Raw genomic sequence first — 18762 nt, 5'->3', positions numbered from 1 at the left:
CCCCTGGAATTCGTTGGACTAGTCAAGAAAACTCTGCTGGTGATTTTTTTTCAAATTCCAACGACATTTACCCCTGCCTCATCGACCTTGAACTTTGACCTCGGGGTGGCTGGCATTAGAACGACTACGTATTGGCCTGTGATGAACTTTAAAACGCTCCTGTAATGTCCAGTCGTCTCTTTTAATGTGATACGTCGATCTATGTGTTTGTATAATGTCATCAACGACCACGCAGAGCGAGGTGTTGCCCTCATCCAGGATTACAACCGAACACTAACTCGGGATGAGGAGCAACTGCAATTTCTCCTCCAAGTTGTCTCTCGTCATCACGCGGAGTTCCCAGACCCCAGAAAGAAGACTGTGGCTGCTGGTGTGGCGGCCCAGCAGGAGCAGGAGCACTAAGTCAGACGGGACTTGGAGCATGTGGATCCTTGAGGGAGGGGGCAGAATCGAGTTCTTTTTTAATAGTTTTCTAAAGTAGACCCGGATCGTGATAAAAAAATTATACTTCCATGTTGTGTTAAAATATACTGCTGTTACAGTTGTTTTAAGTTGGTTCTACAGCCGATACAAACTATGTAATTTTTCGTTATTAACAAAATTATCTGATGTTTTGTTCCGCTGTAATCAGAAATCAGAAGCTTTAGTTTGGTCAGATGGAGTCCTAATACATCTAGGATTTATATACCTGAGAAAACAATTCTAAACCTATTAGGGATAACAGACTCTGGAATGTTTTATTTAACCTTTTTGTAATGTATTAGGGAAATGCATTTTTATGTTTTGTCAGATAATGTTGCATAATTGGCTGTAAACAACCTGAGGTTCAGGATGCATGTACCCTAATATTAGACTTTTTCAAAAATTTAACAAAATTTTTGAAGAGAAAAATGTATTTTTCTTAAGCAGACTAATTATATAAATCTGATTTGATTTTGACATTAAAATTTGTTTTCAAGGATTGGTGTTTTGATTCATTTTTATTTTTATTTTCATTTCAATCATTATGCGGCACTATACGCTTTATTTATTGCCATATAAAAATTGTCTCGGGATCCTCAGGGTGAAACTTCAAGGTCGATTAGGGAGGAGTGAATATTGTCTAAATGAGAAAAAAATTCACCAGGATTCACTGCCCCTGGCGCCCCCGGGTGGTGAGAAGATCGAGCTATGCACATCACACAAACACACAGGTTGACGTATGACATTAAAAGAGACGACTGGACAATACACGAGCCTTTCAAAATTCAGCAAAGACGGATCAAAAGTTCAAGGTCGATGAGGCAGGGGTAAATGATGCTGGAATTTGAAAAAATTTCACCAGGAGAGTTTTTTTTTTTTTGACTATTCCAACGAATTCCGGGGGTTGGAGCTTAGACTTTCCGACTTTCAATTTTAAGGACCACCCTAATGAACATGTCACTTTTATGTGCAATATTTGATTTTTCAGGTGAAAGATTTAAATTTTCTGTGTATCATTTCAATTTTAATTCCAGTATTTCCTTATCTCGTGTAATATTACTTTACTGCTCATTGCCAGTCATCTTAATTCTAACCTTTCTGAACTTTACTTGTAATTATATCTGATTGCTTTTCTATGAGACCCTGAATTTATTCTCATGTAGCTTAATTCTGATACCTGAATTTCTGCTGGGGTTAATGCATTTCATCTTATTTTATAGTATGAGGTGCAAATACGAAAACTTAATATGATGCCATTTAAAAAGTATGTGTGAGTGTCTATAAGGCAAACAAATATTCACTATTTATTGTATTTTGCATTAGATTTTCCTTTTTTTAACACCATGTACCAGCAGTGGGAAGCACATATTTATTTTACAAAAGGTAATGATGCTTCAGTGAAAGATTATTCAGATTATTGTGTTTATGAAAACCACTCCTAATGGCATATAGGATTTGTTGTTGTTGGTCCAATGAAACACAAAACGTGGATTTATCTGTAAATTTACCGACTGGACAACCACCTGTAGGACAGCAGCATAAGGCTAACTATTAGCATCAGAACAGTAATAAAGTTAGTTTAAAAATAGGTCAAACTTACTCATTTCATAGCAGATATTATTCTGTTACCGAAGCACGACGTTCTGTCACAGTCAGTATTCTTTGTTTTTATCCTGGAACAAGTCCCAGGAACTGCACTGGAATAACTGTACTGGAATAACTACTGGAAAATCTATACTGGAATATCTCTACTGGAATATCTGTACTGATGGAATAAACTGTCAGGTGGCTTCAGAAACGGTAGAAAAGCCAAAATACTCCGCAGCTTCATGTCCGTCCATCGTCTGTTTTCACTGCGACGTGAACCAGGTGTGCTCCGTTACCGGGGGAACCGTGGAGAGCGGGGAGGAGGGGAGGGAGCTGTTGCTAGGGGAAGCTGTGGTTGCTAGGATACGGTGCTGTGATGCTGAGGAAGCGCTGGCCTAACGAGATCCCGTGGGATTTGGGATCCTGCTGACAAAGACTGAGCTGGAAGGGCAGGGTTCAGCTGTTAGTTTTAGTAAATCTGCGTCGTTTTATCCAAATGTAATCCTCAATTTAAAACTAAAATTAGCATTTTTTTCAATGGCCATTTTCTGCTGTTCTTACTTAAAAGGTTTGGTGTGTTTGGCGCTCTATGCACAAGTTTTAGGCAAACAATAAACAAACAAATAAATAAAATTCAGTAATGGTGATAATACCAATAATAATAGAAAGTGATAAAGTAGGGCGCCCAGACAGCTCAACTGGTTGAGTGAGCGACCCAAGAACGCTCACAGCCCTTTATACCGCCCTTTAATGTCTTCCCCCATCCTTCTCCCTGCTTTCCTGTCTGATTATTAAATAAAGCCAACAAAAGGCCAAAAAAAGAAAATAATAACGTAATACCTATTTGTAATAAAGCCATTATAGTTATAACAGTAATAAAATTGTTATACATTTTGAATTAATAATTTTAATTCTTATTATTTTTCATAATATTATTATTTAAATGTAAAACAGAATATTGTTACTGTTATTACTGATTGTTACTCATCATTATTATTATTATTATTATTATTATTATTATTATTATTATTATTATTATTATTATTATTATTATTATATTTATTATTATTATGCGGTCCCTCAACCATATTTCCCTTTCTCTATTAGATAGAATCTTTTTTCTTTAATGTTTTTGGGATGACATAGACCTTACTAATTGTTTAATAGTACTGAAATTATTTTACTAGTTTGAGGAAATCTAAAGAAATGGTGTTGCTGTAAGATGATGAAATATTCTGACCTCTGTGGGTTTCTGGAAACAAATGAGAACATGCATACACACATCTTTCAGTTTTTAAATCAGTTGGAGGATCATCCACTAATTTAAACAAAAACTAGAAGAAACTAGACATTGTTCTCCCTCCGGTTTACAGTAGAATAGCATAAGGTGTAAAATCTTATTTGCTGAGGCACTGGTACTGATAAAAGAATAAAGCCAAACAATAATACTGAGTATATTTTGCACTGTGGTATTGAGTTGAATAGTGCTGAATAGCAAACACTGACACACACACAGACACACACACACACAGACACACACACACACACACACACACACACACACACACACACACACACTATACTGTATTACTGTTTCTAGGCACAGCACAAGAGGAGCATCATACACATGCTAAGACAACGACTAAGTTGGCTGAAGGTCCTACAAAGAAGCTAAAAACCCAAGAAGTTCCCATTTTCATTCTTACTCTGAGACTTTATAGGACTCCACCTGGCTCTCGTCTTCTTGTAGCAGCCTGGTGAACACACAGCGTCACATCACTGATAACTTATAGAAATGACCAGAGAGTGGTCTTCTGTCTTCAATCCTATTATTAATGGTAAAGCTTGGAGTTTCTGGAAACTAAATCCCTCCCAGTATCATTTCCTGAAGCCTCCTTAATGACCATTTTATTTTCCAAACTAAATTTACTCATTGAACCACTGAAGGGCTTCATTTTTGTGTAACTGTGTGAGATTTAGGGCATTTAAGGCAAGTCAAAGAGTGCTGGGTTTCTGAGAATTGTCCATTTATGCTCCTAGATGTCAGAACCGCTCTTTTACGCCAGGCTTGATAGAGGTTATTTTTTAACACTGGGCAGAAAAGGGCCTGCTTGCTGTTAAATATCTCTCCGTTACCAAGTGTTGCATGTTTCATTGAACATCAGGTGAGGGAACTTCCCTCCTTGTCACGTGTTTTCTGTCTCTAAAATTAGAAATGTTGTCAAGCATTTTACCTCACTTTGATATGATTCTCAAACAACATCATTTTATGATCTTAAGACCAGAATCCCTGCCTCCAAACATTTAATCTCACACTTTGTTGGCCATTTCTCTCCAGCAACACATTCTCTTGATGTCAAAGAGGCATTAAGATGAGTAATGGGCAAAAGGATTGGACAGGATCAAAACATTTAGATTAAAATTATCCATCAGCAGCTCCAAAAACTTTCCCTAGCATTACAATGAAATGGAAATGAGATTCCCCGCCTTACTTTAAAAATATCCTTTGGGATGTCAAACTGCCTTCACCTGGTTTCCTGAACTCTGTTTCTGATCTATTTCTTTATATTTTTTGTCCTGGTAAGGACTGACATGTGAACTGGAACTTTCTTTGGTTTTCTTCTACTCTGTCATAAGCATTTGTTCATTTTTGATCTTTTGTGATGCATAAACCACATGTTTTTCTCTCCTTGTCTAACTGAGGACGGTATCTTACTCGGCTTCAGGCTCCTCCAGCAGCTCCTGACTCCCCAGTGACAGTTTGATGGACTGTCCCTCACTAGTCATCTGTCTGATAGCCATCTCAGCTGTCTGCCTGGCCACCTCCTCAGCCATACGGGCCATCTCCACCCTCTCCTGGAGCAGACTTTGGAGACACAAGAAAAGAAGACAGGAATGTATAGTCCTGGAAATGTTATGATGTCGTAAATCTAATATTTGATGCCTTAGTCGTTACCTCTTCGACTTTAGATCCCACCAAAAACCATCTGGCCCGCCATAAAACCAAGTGAATTTAGCTGTTTCCAACATTTTGACCACTTTCTGATGGATGTAAATCTACTCTTTGTTCTTTAAGGTAATTAAGGTGCGTGTTATTGCCAATGCTTTGAGACTGAGCTCTGAAATATGATGTAGAATATTTAAACATAAAACACGTTGAGGTTTGCAGTGTCTGTTACAGATGGTTTAGATGGAAAAGTTGGGATTATGGGGTGGTCATGGTCCAGTATTTTGACTATTCCTCAGCACTTTGCATATCATTGAACTGGTGCTCCTAATTTGCAGTAATTTAAATTATTATCTGATAAAATAAGGTCTGCAGCTCTCCGCCTTCCTTACCGTTCCTCCATAGTAGCCAAAGCAACATCCTCAGCCTCCTTTTTGATGCTTTCAATAAATGGCGTCCAGCGGCCCGTCTGGGTCTCAGCATCTTCCTGACATGTTTGCGTCGGGTCCTCTGATGGTTTTGGCTCAGCCTCAGCGTCATTGCACTTCTGAGGCTCCACTGAGTTGGACTGTGTCTGCTGTTGGTGTGCAGAAGGTGATGGTGGAGTCAAGGATGTAGATGCCGCTGCAGGTTTGGAATGACTTTTCTGCTGGCCCTCGCTGTCCGATTCCACGTCTTCCAGGACCATGTCAGGTTTGAGTTTGGATGAAACTATGAGAGGATAATGAGGATCATTTTGTGTGGAAGAAGTTAGGAGAATGCGGTGGATGCATGGCGTAGTGTTCTTTCTTTAACATAAATACAGCATAGAACAGAAAATTCACTCCTGTGCAGTATCACTGGAATGTCCCCTTACAGTCAATGCATTGTTGTAACTTAAACTACATGACATTTGCTCTTGTATAAACTTCAAAACTACAGTTTAGATTAACTATATCAAGTATACAGACCTATCAATGGGAACACAATGAAACAAAAGTCAGAGAAACTCTCATTAGTGAGATTCAAATCTAATTCTATACATCCTCCTTTATAGTCACAGATTAAATCATTCTCTGCAGGAATGATGCCAGTGTTGGACAAAGTTGTGGAAAGATGTTCTACCATTCTTTAAAGATGATGCTACTATTTTCTCCTTTAAAACAGCCCAGAGGTGTTCTGTTGGATTCAAATCAGGAGATACTCAGCCAGGTACCTTTCTATTCTTCAGAAACGTCAGATCTTGGCATTGTGTTTCAGATCATTATCATTCTAGAATATTCCAAGCTGTATGCAGAGCTTCCTGAGACTGGAATTCATCTTGTCAGCTGATATTTTGGTTTATCTACAGACATTCATGGTGTCCCCAGTGTGCACTCACTCGAACCTCTGAGCTTCACTGTCAGGACTATGCATTCTCTGTGGTGGACCTGGACAGGTTAATGGCAAACATGACACCATCTAAGCTGATTCATCTCGACCTCATCTGACCAGAGAACATGCTCCCAATATTCAACAGGCTTCGTTCAATGCTCCTTAGTCAAGTTTAATCTTGCAGTTTTGTGTTGAAGAGCAAGCAAAAGTTTATTTCTTGAATGTTGTCCATAGATGCTGACATTATGAACCGTCCTACACACTGTCTGAGGTCTCACAGAAACTATGATTTCCACTGATAGCACCTGTGCCAAGTCTGAAAACACCTGCTCATCTGTGTTTCAGAGCTACATCATGAAAACAGTGATTTGTCCGTGGAGTCAGACTTCAGAAGGACGGCTACTGTGGCTCTGATTAGTGGTACTAAGGTTTACAGTTCGATTTTTCAGTTCTTCTGGCAATTCTTTACTATATGGAGGCATGATGCTGACATGCAGATGTTTGTATTTTGGGGCCTGTATTTTTAATACAGGTGGACCTAAAGGATTTGTATTTAAGTGTCCATAAGCAAAAAACACTTTGTTAATTTTGAAATAATGCAATAAGAGAGGTGATAAATTTTGAATAATTTTACATTTAAGTGATATTGCACAGGAATGTTGTATACTCTATACAACAAAAGGGATGGCCAACCTATAATCCAACTCTAATTGTATTTAATTTGTAGGATGAATAGGCCTTTAGCAGTTCTTTGTTGGGAAATGAAAGAAGTGTCTTGTCTGGTGTGCAGACTATTCACAATCACTCATTTAATGAAGCTTAATTTGCTGAGGATTCAGAGAGGTACAGAAGGTGTACCATGTCTATATCTATCAGATGCAGTAGATTATTGCTAAAAGCACCACATAAATCACTTCAGACACTGAATCTTTATTATTCCTGCAGTATATTTACATTACAGTATTGATGTCTTTGCTACATTCTCTGCATGTATAGTTTTTTGAAATCAAGCCAAACCTTCTGGAACATCACCACAGTTCACCTCTAGGCCACAATTCACAGTTCAAGGCCAAAGAAACTAATCAAGTGGATCAAATCGGCTTCACGTTGCATCTATTGCCGTTATATTTGTGTTGTTCAACTAAAGCTCCAAAAGCTCACAGACTGTAGCATGGCCACAAATAACACATAGACTTTAAGATAAGGGATAAAAAGGAATAAGACTTAGAGATGAAAATAAAACTTTGATAGCACTTGTCTCTACAGTAAATCAAGAAAAAATAGAGCTATACAGTAGATTGTAATATTTTCATATAATAGAAATCTAAACGATCATAGCTGCCCTTTAAGCATTATTTCGACATTTCTAGAAAGACAGAGTGTTTTATTGTGAGCTAACAACCATGTTAGTTTTAAACTTGTGACCAGTTGATCAGAACTTTTAGTCTATTTTTGCTCTTTTTTCTGTATATGAAAATGGCAACATGAATATAGTTTAACTTGACTGAGGCCCAATCACAAAAAGTAACAAACTTTTGTGGTTGAAACCTGCAGCAATTTCAAATGAATGGCAATTACTACATGTTTCTGTGTCAAACAGAAAATGTGCAAAATTCATAATCACAGAGACTGAAGACAAAAACACATCTAATTAAGCTGAGAATATTACAGTACACGTTTAATTTAAAATACATTCATATGAAACTGTACCGAGGACAGTAAGGTGAGTTGAATATATCTCTATATTCTTGTATTTTTCTGTTTTTTTTTTTTGTTTTTGTTTTTTTACAGCTGCCTATAGTTCCCGCGCTGAGCTGCACATTTTACAGTACTGTAGTTGTGCCAACATGGTTTTTGTCTATCTGTGGGAATCAGAGCATCGCCCAGTCATCTCCTCCTGCTGTTTAAGGGGCTCGCAGCGCCTTCCCCCCTGAAACAGAAGGAGAAGAGGGACTGAGTTAGGCTCTGACCGTCGGACCAAAACACCTCTTCAACAACTATCGGGGGCAAAAACAGGATTCAGCAGAGAACACATATGCAATACTTCACAGATATTAAGAGGGAGAAAAAGCTGTCAAATATAGGAATGAAAATGCGTCCCTTGTTGCTACAAAGATGTTTTCTGGTGTAACTCTCCAAGGACAACATCTGATATTAATCCACTTGACTGAACTGTGAATTGTGGCACTCGAGAAAAAAGGTATTGGCAAGAACATCCATCCATCCATTATCTATACACCGCTTAATCCTCATTAGGGTCGCAGGGGGGGCTGGAGCCTATCCCAGCTGACTCGGGCGAAGGCAGGGGACACCCTAGACAGGTCGCCAGTCTGTCGCAGGGCTACATATACAGACAAACAAGCACTCTCACATTCACACCTATGGGCAATTTAGAATAATCAATTAACCTCAGCATATTTTTGGACTGTGGGAGGAAGCCGGAGTACCCGGAGAAAACCCACGCATGCACAGGGAGAACATGCAAACTCCATGCAGAAAGATCCCGGGAAAGCCGGGACGCGAACCAGGGATCTTCTCGCTGCAAGGCGAAAGTGCTAACCACTACGCCACTGTGCAGCCATTGGCAAGAATATACAAAATAAAATTCATGAATAAAACTCACCTTTCTGTAGGACTTCAGCAGCACCCTAAAACAGAAACAAAAAAAGGCAAACTGTGGTGTAAGTTGCTGTGTATGACAAAGAATTACCAAAAAGTGACAGATGGTAATATTATTATTGTTAATAATAGTTTAGAGGGGAAGAAGCAGAACTTACCTCAGCGTCATCTTTCTGTGGAAGAGCCGGCTGAGGAAGCTTCAAACCCAGACCAGTCACGAACCAGCCGACCACCCTGTGGAGAGAAACACTAATGAGCTGGATGTTCTTCAGAGTGAGTTTTTTCTGAGGATAATTCCTCAGCAAAAATCAGTAAATTCTGTGTAGAGTCACTTGTGTCCCATAGATGAACACAAATTTAGCCAATTAAAACCCTCACATCTGAACTTCAATGTGCTTCAACTGGTAAAGTTGTGTATCAGATTTTTGGATAAGACAGTATCCACCTCTGTCTTAAAACGGCTAGCAGTAATAGTAATATTCTGTTTCCATTACGTCATGTTTGTTTTAAAGTGTAAAACGGAGCCAATTTAAAAATCTCGGTATAATATGAGGAAAGTAGCAGAGATGTAGAATAGGACTTTTCATGGAAGGCTTATTTTTAGCCACAGTTGTGAGGGCTGTGGTGTAAATTACTAAACTTAGTGATGCCAAAAGTCAACTCAGTTTCAGTTTTATGGTCGTACTATTGCACAGGGACAGTCTGAACTCTGAAAAATACTCTTAGGTAACACTCTAGAAAAGAATATCTGCCTTCATTAGACTAAAAAAAATGCAGATTCACGACAAAATATATTGAAATCCCTGTTCTTGCCCATTGAGATCATTGAGGAAAGTGAAAGTCACCCGGAGGTCTTGCTGTCGGTATCCAGGGAGATTCCACTGAGAGATTCAGGCGGCGGAGACAGAACTGCAAAGAGAAAAGTCAGAGTAAAATATTTCAACAAAGACAAAATTTGCCTCTGGTTCAACTGAGATTTGCAGACTTGACGTACTTTTGTCGAGAGACGAGCGAGAGGATTTGGAGGACGGTTCAAGCGGTACGGCACCAGGGGGCAGTATCACCGGCTGAGGGATCATCTGCTTTATCCAGTTTACCACACTGCAGCAGAAACAGATGCATGTCAGCAGAACATGTAAACATATGGAGTCAGTGGGTTCATTAAAGGCCAGTCTAGGCTGTTTAGTGCAGATTATTCCCCTGTGAGATTTGTATAAAAAGGTTTAGGTGCTTTAAAGGATGTAAATGTGAGCTGGAGGTGGTTTAAACTCACTTGGGAGGAAACTGAGGAGATAAACTCTCTACTTCTGACGCCTCATCTTCTGACAACATCTCCACCACAGGGATGTGTGGAAGAGGATCATAATCTGAATAAACAAAATAACACAATTAGCCGTGATTAGCACAGCATTCATCACAGGTAATTTCTTATTTTTATAATGGTTTAGATGAAATTTCTCCTGTTTATGCAGCATTTTTTAAACATGTATTTGAACATGTATTTAACATAGCAAATGATGGAAAAATAGCATACCTGGCATTGTTTCTACATCATACACCTGGAAAAGCAGAGAAAAATGCATTTAAAGTAAAGAAAATAGAAAACAAATACTTTAATTCCAGACAGTATTTAGAATTTCTATCTCTTTTCAGTTGCAAGTGAAAAACTGAGATCTTTTAAATTAAGCTAATGTTTGCACTGGTTTTGGCTTTTTTTAAAATCAGTTTTTATCAACAACATCTCTATACATTATTATTCCCACTAGAAATATAAGTTATTTGTAACGGATGCTTTGCATTTTCAGCGTCAAGGACTCCAGGTTACAAGTGTTATCCCATAAAGAGCCTGGTTTTAACAGCAGTGAAGTTAATAATCTGGATAAACCCCCCTGCAACTTCCTTTGTAAGCTTAATCCTGACACATGATTACTCTTATAAGCCAGCATTAAGTTGCTTCCGTCAAGTGTCACAGAACTGACAGGCTCTGCAGGATGTGATTTATCCATTTGATCATCTATATTTAAGTTAATTTTATTAAACAGGTAACTAGCCTTGTGTTAGATTCATGACTCCTAAGGATAAAGATTAATTTGCTAATTGAAGAAACTGGAAATTAATTAAGGATGTGTTTTATAACACTGAATTTAAGGCTATAAGTATGTTGTTTGTTGTGACTGACTGTGTGTTTTACACTGTAAAGGACTCGTGTCTTTTTTCTCACCTCTGTGTGCTCGTCATTGTTGGCGTTGTCGGTCTCTTTGTATTTGTCATCAGGCTGAGGCAAAACTTTGGTCAGACCCTGAGCCACCCAACCGATCACTCCAGACCTGCCAGAGAAACAGCCTTGGATTTATCTTTCAAAGAGGACATTTTTTGATTAGTTATTCACTTGTTATTTTATCATACAGTACCTTTCTCCATCTTCTCCTGGCTGCTGTGCAGAAAAAACGAGAGAAAAACGAGGAAAAAAATCATCTTCTGTCTTTCTGTTGTCCTTCCAGATGTTTACAGTATTAGTACAATATTAATACCTTCTCCGATAAAATCATTGCTTGAGGAGAATTTGCAGCATTCATGAACTGATGCATAGGTTCATGGAAATGTAATCTGTGTTAAAACTGATGAATTAAATCTCTCCATTAACATTGATGCTTTCCCAGCAGATTGAAAGATACGCTGGCAAATGCTACAACTGAGAAATTAGATATTCAGAGCTGAATTTTCTGACCTTTAAACTGTACAGACACCAGACAACCTTTAATCTTTCTGCACTAACACAAGGTCAGTCAGTGTACTTCATAATAAAGAGCTGTCTCAGTTCTTCCCCTGGTTCCATCCAGATGGAAAACTCTTGAATGTCAAAGTATAAAGGAGATTTCCTGTGAAATTTGTCTCACAGAAGTTTTACTGGACTGTGCTCAGGAAGCAGCTACATAACAAGTGACTGGTTGAGACCTGACACTGAAATAAATCCAGATATCGGCCGGACATGTCAGAAACTAATTCTGCCTGTTGAATTCCTTCAATTTAGAGCTGCCTTCGTGGCTCTGATGTGCAGTGAGCTTTAAAACACACCTGATTTTAGTGGACTATATTTCTTTATACTCACCCTGGCTTCAGAGTTGGCCCTGTTGAGTCGAGGGGAGCCAGAAGGCTGCGGTAGAGCGCTGACGAACCCGTTAGAGAGCCAGCCTAATACTCCAGTTTGGCCCTGACTGTAGAGAAGGTGAATACAGACAGAAAGATGTCATTACACCCTCATTAATACATCCTCACTGATGCATAAGAAGAAGAAATAGTTCACCTGTCATCTGAACCCTCCTCTATGTTTGTCAGTGGAGGACTCTTCACTGTGGGATGCAATAAAAACAGTATTTTAGGCATAAAAGGATCATCACAAATGACCTTACCTAACCCTAACACACAGGCAGACAACTGTGGAGGTTCATGCAAATCTGAAGTGATTGCAAATAATCTTTACCGTCTCTGTTTTTTTGAGGCTTCTGCAAAGTAAGAGAGAAGAGCAACAATAAATACACAGAATTTCATTGTAAAGATGCAGGCTGAGTGTGTTTTTGTGTTGTCGTACAGCAGCAGAAGTGTCGGCAGCATCGTTTGCTCCACCAGCTTCAGGAGGCTGAGGAACCACTTTCACCGCCCAGTTAAACATCCTGTTGAACAAACCCACAAAACCAGCCTCTTAAAAAGCCCTTCATCAAATGATAATGCTGATAATAAATCCTCATCATGTTTCCCTTCATTAGTGAGACAATCCTTAACTGCAGCTGATGAGGTCTGATGAAGGACAATCACCTGCTTCAGTTTTTTTTTCTGTTTTTTGCTTTTAACTCTGGGACAGTTTGGGTCCAACCTCAAATCAGATCAACATTCTGTTTTTCTTTTTTTTCTTACCTCTTAAATCATCCATTAAGTAAGAGTACAGAATAGCTGATTTGTTTTCTTTACCTGATTGTCTACAGGTGATTCTGAAAAACTGTCTAAACTATTTTTCTCATGCAAATCTTGACTTTTTTTTTTTTAGCAGATTTCTCACACATTTAGGCACATTTGCACAATTACAATTGTCAATCAACCATTTAACATCAGGATCACGTTTGCCCTGCTAAACCCACACAGAAGTCAGAAGTTAGAGGACATTAAAAGGTTTAACCTCGACAGGCCTCAGAGCTGCATAAGCTGCTTTACCAAGAGGCTCCACAGGTGGCAGAGGGTTCAGTCAATTAAGTCAGTTAGACACACAGAAATCAGTCAAATATACGAAAGCAGAGAGAACATGGAACAGACCCAGGACACTGATTCCAAATAGAGATTTCCAGACTCAGCAGGCGGGCCTCTTGTCTGACTAAATCTTAAATGTGCGTATTATCCGCCGTGATCAGCCCATCAAAATAATCCACTGAAGCACCAGGATTGGGGTTAGAGCCACTGAAGCTGCAAGGTTAGGGTTAGAGCCACTGAAGCTGCAGGGTTGGGGTTGGAGCCACTGAAGCTGCAAGGTTAGGGTTAGAGCCACTGAAGCTGCAAGGTTAGGGTTAGAGCCTCTGAAGCTGCAGGGTTGGGGTTAGAGCCCCTGAAGCTGCAGGGTTGGGGTTAGAGCCACTGAAGCACCATGGTTGGGGTTAGAGCCCCTGAAGCTGCAGGGTTGGGGTTGGAGCCACTGAAGCTGCAAGGTTAGGGTTAGAGCCTCTGAAGCTGCAGGGTTGGGGTTAGAGCCACTGAAGCACCAGGGTTGGGGTTAGAGCCCCTGAAGCTGCAGGGTTGGGGTTAGAGCCACTGAAGCACCATGGTTGGGGTTAGAGCCCCTGAAGCTGCAGGGTTAGGGTTAGAGCCACTGAAGCTGCAAGGTTAGGGTTAGAGCCACTGAAGCTGCAGGGTTGGGGTTGGAGCCACTGAAGCTGCAAGGTTAGGGTTAGAGCCTCTGAAGTTGCAGGGTTGGGGTTAGAGCCCCTGAAGCTGCAGGGTTGGGGTTAGAGCCACTGAAGCACCAGGGTTGGGGTTAGAGCCCCTGAAGCTGCAGGGTTAGGGTTAGAGCCACTGAAGCACCAGGGTTGGGGTAGAGCCACTGAAGCCGCAAGGTTAGGGTTAGAGCCACTGAAGCTGCAGGGTTAGGGTTAGAGCCACTGAAGCTGCAGGGTTTGGGTTAAGGCTGGAATATACTTTCCGCACGAACGAGCCGCGTGGAAATCAGCCGCAGGGAAATCCGTGCGAGAGAACGTGTGTGCATTTATACTCCGTGCGCGTCTGCTTCCAAACTGCAGGGGGCAGTGTAGCTCAAACACACGTCTACCTGGTCTATTCTGGTACTAAACTAGAGAAGAAGTTTGCCATTGTTTACGCCACTTACAACACAGCATTTTACCGAATAAAAGCATTTCAGCAGTTTTATTTCAAATCATGAATACTTAATAACCCGGTTACCACGGTGGTCTCTGTGAGATGAATCATATAAGTGCACGTATTTTTAGACTTCAGCTACGAGTAGGTCCTGGCCCTCTGCCATGTTTTTCCATGCGGCTCCGTCCGCGTTGGTTAGAAAAATGTGGAGGTGCGCGGAGCGGAAATTTTCCGCACGGAAAGGCCGCTGGAGGGGGCGTGGGTGCGAAAATGACGTAATTTTTCCGCACGGAGCCGCACGGACCTCGCGGATGCGGTAAGCATAAAACAAGCTTTAGAGCCACTGAAGCTGCAGGGTTGGGGTTAGAGCCACTGAAGCTGCACGGTTGGGGTTAGAGCCACTGAAGCACCAGGGTTGGGGTTAGAGCCACTGAAGCTGCAGGGTTGGGGTTAGAGCCCCTGAAGCTGCAGGGTTGGGGTTAGATTCACTGAAGCTGCAGGGTTAAGGCTGGAATATACTTTCCGCACGAACGAGCCGCGCGGAAATCAGCCGCACGGAAATCCGTGCGAGAGAACGTGTGTGCATTTATACTCCGTGCGCGTCTGCTCCCAAACTGCAGGGGGCAGTGTATCCCAAACACACGTCTACCTGGTCTACTCTAGTAATAAACTAGAGGAGAAGAAGTCTGCTTTCAAACTGCAGGGGGCTGTATAGCTCAAACACATGTCTACCTGGTCTCCTCTGGTACTAAACTAGAGAAGAAGTTTGCCATTGTTTACACCACTTACAACACGGCATTTTACCGAATAAAAGCATTTCAGCAGTTAGTTTTATTTCACACCATGAATAGTTCATAACCCGGTTACCACGGTGATCTCTGTGAGATGACTCATATAAGTGCACGTATTTTTAGACTTCAGCTATGAGTAGGTCCTGGCCCTCCGCCATGTTTTTCCGTGCGGTTCATTCCGCGTTGGTTAGAAAAATGTGGAGGTGTGCGGAGCGGAAATTTTCCGCACGGAAAGGCCGCTGGAGGGGGCGTGGGTGCGAAAATGACGTAATTTTTCTGCACGGAGCCGCACGGACCTCGCGGACGTGGTAAGCATAAAACAAGCTTTAGGGTTAGAGCCACTGAAGCTGGAGGGTTAGGGTTAGAGCCACTGAAGCTGCAGGGTTAGGGTTGGGTTAGGGGCAAACAGGACAGTGGTCACTGCTAAATGTCAAAATTTAAACTCGCTTTTGTTGCAACAAAAATGTAAGAATTATTTCTGCTTGCATCATATCAAAACCTCAAGCTAACCTTAAACTAACAGGGTTGAGGTTAGATCTACACCATGCAGCAGATTGTATTCTAGACTAAAAAACTGCAAGAATGTGGGAGTGAATTTCGAAAATAAATCTAAAATGTCAAAGATACAGTATTTGACTAAAACAAAAGCCAAACTACACTTTAGTTTTCTCTGTTCTCAGTGTTTCATACCTAAAGTAGATTATTACAGATCTATGGAAACACATAGTTTAGGCCTAAAATAACAAAGGTCTGGCCGAGATGTCACTGCTGTCACACTTTTTTCATTGTGGGAGTGTTAATCTGTGGAAAATCCACATATAACACTTCTTTTAAAAAGCATTTTGAACAGTTGGAACTGTGAGCTCATATTGTGATTTCTGACACTGTTCCAGTCAGCAGAGATCACAGAGGCCTTTTCCTGATTAAATACTGCTGCCCCACAACTAATTTGCATTCATTCTCCTCCTGACGTGTGTTTTTTCAATCATATATCATCTTTTTCAGTCATCAAATACACAAGCAATCCAAACGTGTTCAGACTTTTTATAATTTCTCTTCAAACTAAGCTTCTATAAATTTCTAAGCCTTCAAATCATTCTGGACACATGCACTCTCACTACAGTATGCTGTTCTATCAGGAAAATTTCTGTATTTCGTTTAAACAGCAACTTCTCTGCCTGACTGACCAATTGTCTTTACACTAAGATCTCAACACTGACCTAAGATTAACATGCTGGCATTATTTGTGCCTCTCAAATCATTCATAAAGTCATGTATTTCCCTGAGTACAGAATAACAGAGGTGTTTTTCTTACCTGAGTGTCTACAGGTGGTTCTGCATGTTGTAGAGATCCAGAGTGTAGTACCGCCAGCACAGATCTGCTGAGATTTCCACAGCGGCTACCTGGGGGCTAACAGGATTAACCTGAAGGTCGAAGCACAATCCTGGACCGTGAGCAATCGCAGATTAGCAGCAGGGAAACGTTTCCTCGGGACATCATCCTCGTAACCTATAAACTGTTGTCATCACTGAACACGACAGCAAGCTGAAGATTCCCACCAGCAGGGGTTTGTGACAGAAAGTGAAAATGACCTTTTTCTACCAGACTACCATCAGTCAAACATAAAAAATAATGCAGTGCTGCTACTACGTTCAGCCAATCTTTACCACAGTCACCCAGATCTTCATCCATTTCTATACACCGGTTAATCCTCACTAGGGTCGCGGGGGGGGGCTGGAGCCTATCCCAGCTGACTCGGGCGAAGGCAGGGGACACCCTAGACAGGTTGCCAGTCTGTCGCAGGGCTACATATATAGACAAACAAGCACTCACACATTCACACCTACGGGCAATTTAGAGGAATCAATTAACCTCAGCATATTTTTGGACTGTGGGAGGAAGCCGGAGTACCTGGAGAAAACCCACGCATGCACAGGGAGAACATGCAAACTCCATGCAGAAAGATCCCGGGAAAGCCGGGACGCGAACCAGGGACCTTCTCGCTGCAAGGCAAAAGTGCTAACCACTACGCCACTGTGCAGCCCCTAGATCTTCATGTATCTTTTAAAACAAAACTAATGGAATCTAATGTAAGATCTTCAAAACCCTGATACTGTATATTATAGATACCGCTGATACTGTATATTAAAGATATTATATACTGTAGATACTATATACTATAGATACTATGTACTGTAGATACTGTATACTGTAGATACCGTTGATGCTGTAATCTGTAGATACTATATACTGTAGATACTACAGACTATAGATACTATATACTAGAGATACTATATACTGTAGATACCATTGATACTGTATACTAGAGATATTATATACTGTAGATACTATATACTATTGATACTATATACTATAGATACTATATACTGTAGATACTGTATACTGTAGATACTACAGACTATAGATACTATATACTAGAGATACTATATACTGTAGATACTGTTGATACTGTATACTAGAGATATTATATACTGTAGATATTATATACTATAGATACTATATACTGTAGATACTATATACTAGAGATACTATATACTGTAGATACTATATACTAAGATACTATATACTGTAGATACTATATACTGTAGATACTATATACTGTAGCTACTATACTGTAGATACTATATACTGTAGATACAATATAATGTAGATATTAAATACTGTAGATACTATATACTAGAGATACTGTATACTGTAGATACTATATATTGTAGAAACCATTGATACTATATACTATAGATACTATATACTGTACATACTATATACTGTAGATACATTGATACTGTATACTGTAGATACTATATACTGTATATACTATATACTAGAGGTACTCTATACTAGAGATGCTATATACTCTAGATACTATATACTGTAGACTGTATACTAGAGATACTATATACTGTAGATACTATATACTGTAGATACTGTATACTGTAGATACTGTATACTGTAGATACTATATACTAGAGATACTATATACTGTGTGTGTGTGTGTATGTATATATATATATATATATATATACACATACACTGTAGATACTAAATACTGTAGATACTGTATACTGTAGATACTATATACCAGAGATACTATATGATGTAGATACTGATATTGATACTATATACTAGACAGAATGTATACTGTAGATACTATTTACTATAGATGCTATATACTATAGATACTATATACTGTAGCTACTGTACTATAGATACTGTATACTGTATCAGAGATGAAAGTTTTCCGGGTTTTACCGGAAATCCGGGATTTCAAATTTTGTGAGTTCATTTCCGGGAATCTGGGAAAATTGATCGAAGTTTTCAGTGAAAATCAGAATTTGATTGATAGTATTCTTTTTGAAAATCGTATTCTTATCGCTAATGCGTTGTTTGTTGTTTATATTCCTGTACGGAGGCAGCCATTTTGAATCTCGTTCATTGACGCGATTCCAATCTAATGCTGAATACATTGCTGCGAGAATTTGCGAGAGCGGATGCACTGAATAGCGCCAGTTTTGAGTACAAAGGAGAGATTAATCATTGAATAGCGCTCATTGAATAGACAACCTTTGCTTTTGTGTAAATGTAATGACCCGTACCTGTCAGGACAATGTTTAAACAGGTAGACAGGC

At 39.9% G+C, this 18762-nt stretch overlaps 1 protein-coding gene across 4 annotated transcripts in view; it reads right to left on the bottom strand.

Moving 5' to 3' along the window:
• The window catches only part of LOC111563016 (cyclic nucleotide-gated cation channel beta-3-like), a 33850-nt gene extending 17123 nt beyond the window's left edge, over positions 1-16727 (bottom strand). Inside the window, exons 1-16 of one of the 4 annotated variants that reach the window (XM_035944269.2) lie at positions 16430-16727; positions 12558-12639; positions 12450-12471; positions 12273-12318; positions 12078-12183; positions 11380-11402; positions 11190-11295; positions 10503-10527; positions 10242-10335; positions 9963-10069; positions 9814-9877; positions 9127-9202; positions 8973-8997; positions 5389-5707; positions 4766-4915; positions 3756-3803 (exon numbers count right to left, since the gene is read on the bottom strand). In XM_035944269.2, coding sequence (XP_035800162.1) covers positions 3756-3803; positions 4766-4915; positions 5389-5707; positions 8973-8997; positions 9127-9202; positions 9814-9877; positions 9963-10069; positions 10242-10335; positions 10503-10527; positions 11190-11295; positions 11380-11402; positions 12078-12183; positions 12273-12318; positions 12450-12471; positions 12558-12638 — 1292 coding nt within the window. In that variant the 5' untranslated portion in view covers position 12639; positions 16430-16727. The remainder of the gene's footprint in view (positions 1-3755; positions 3804-4765; positions 4916-5388; positions 5708-8972; positions 8998-9126; positions 9203-9813; positions 9878-9962; positions 10070-10241; positions 10336-10502; positions 10528-11189; positions 11296-11379; positions 11403-12077; positions 12184-12272; positions 12319-12449; positions 12472-12557; positions 12640-16429) is intronic. The other 3 variants (XM_035944267.2, XM_035944268.2, XM_035944270.2) reach the window with 3 other exon arrangements.
• Between the last annotated feature and the right edge of the window lie 2035 nt (positions 16728-18762).

Source organism: Amphiprion ocellaris, chromosome 3 (assembly GCF_022539595.1).
Source record: "Amphiprion ocellaris isolate individual 3 ecotype Okinawa chromosome 3, ASM2253959v1, whole genome shotgun sequence".
Classification (NCBI taxonomy): Eukaryota; Metazoa; Chordata; class Actinopteri; family Pomacentridae; genus Amphiprion; species Amphiprion ocellaris.
Note: the sequence above shows the minus strand (reverse complement) of the source record. Positions and strands in the feature narration are given on the sequence as shown.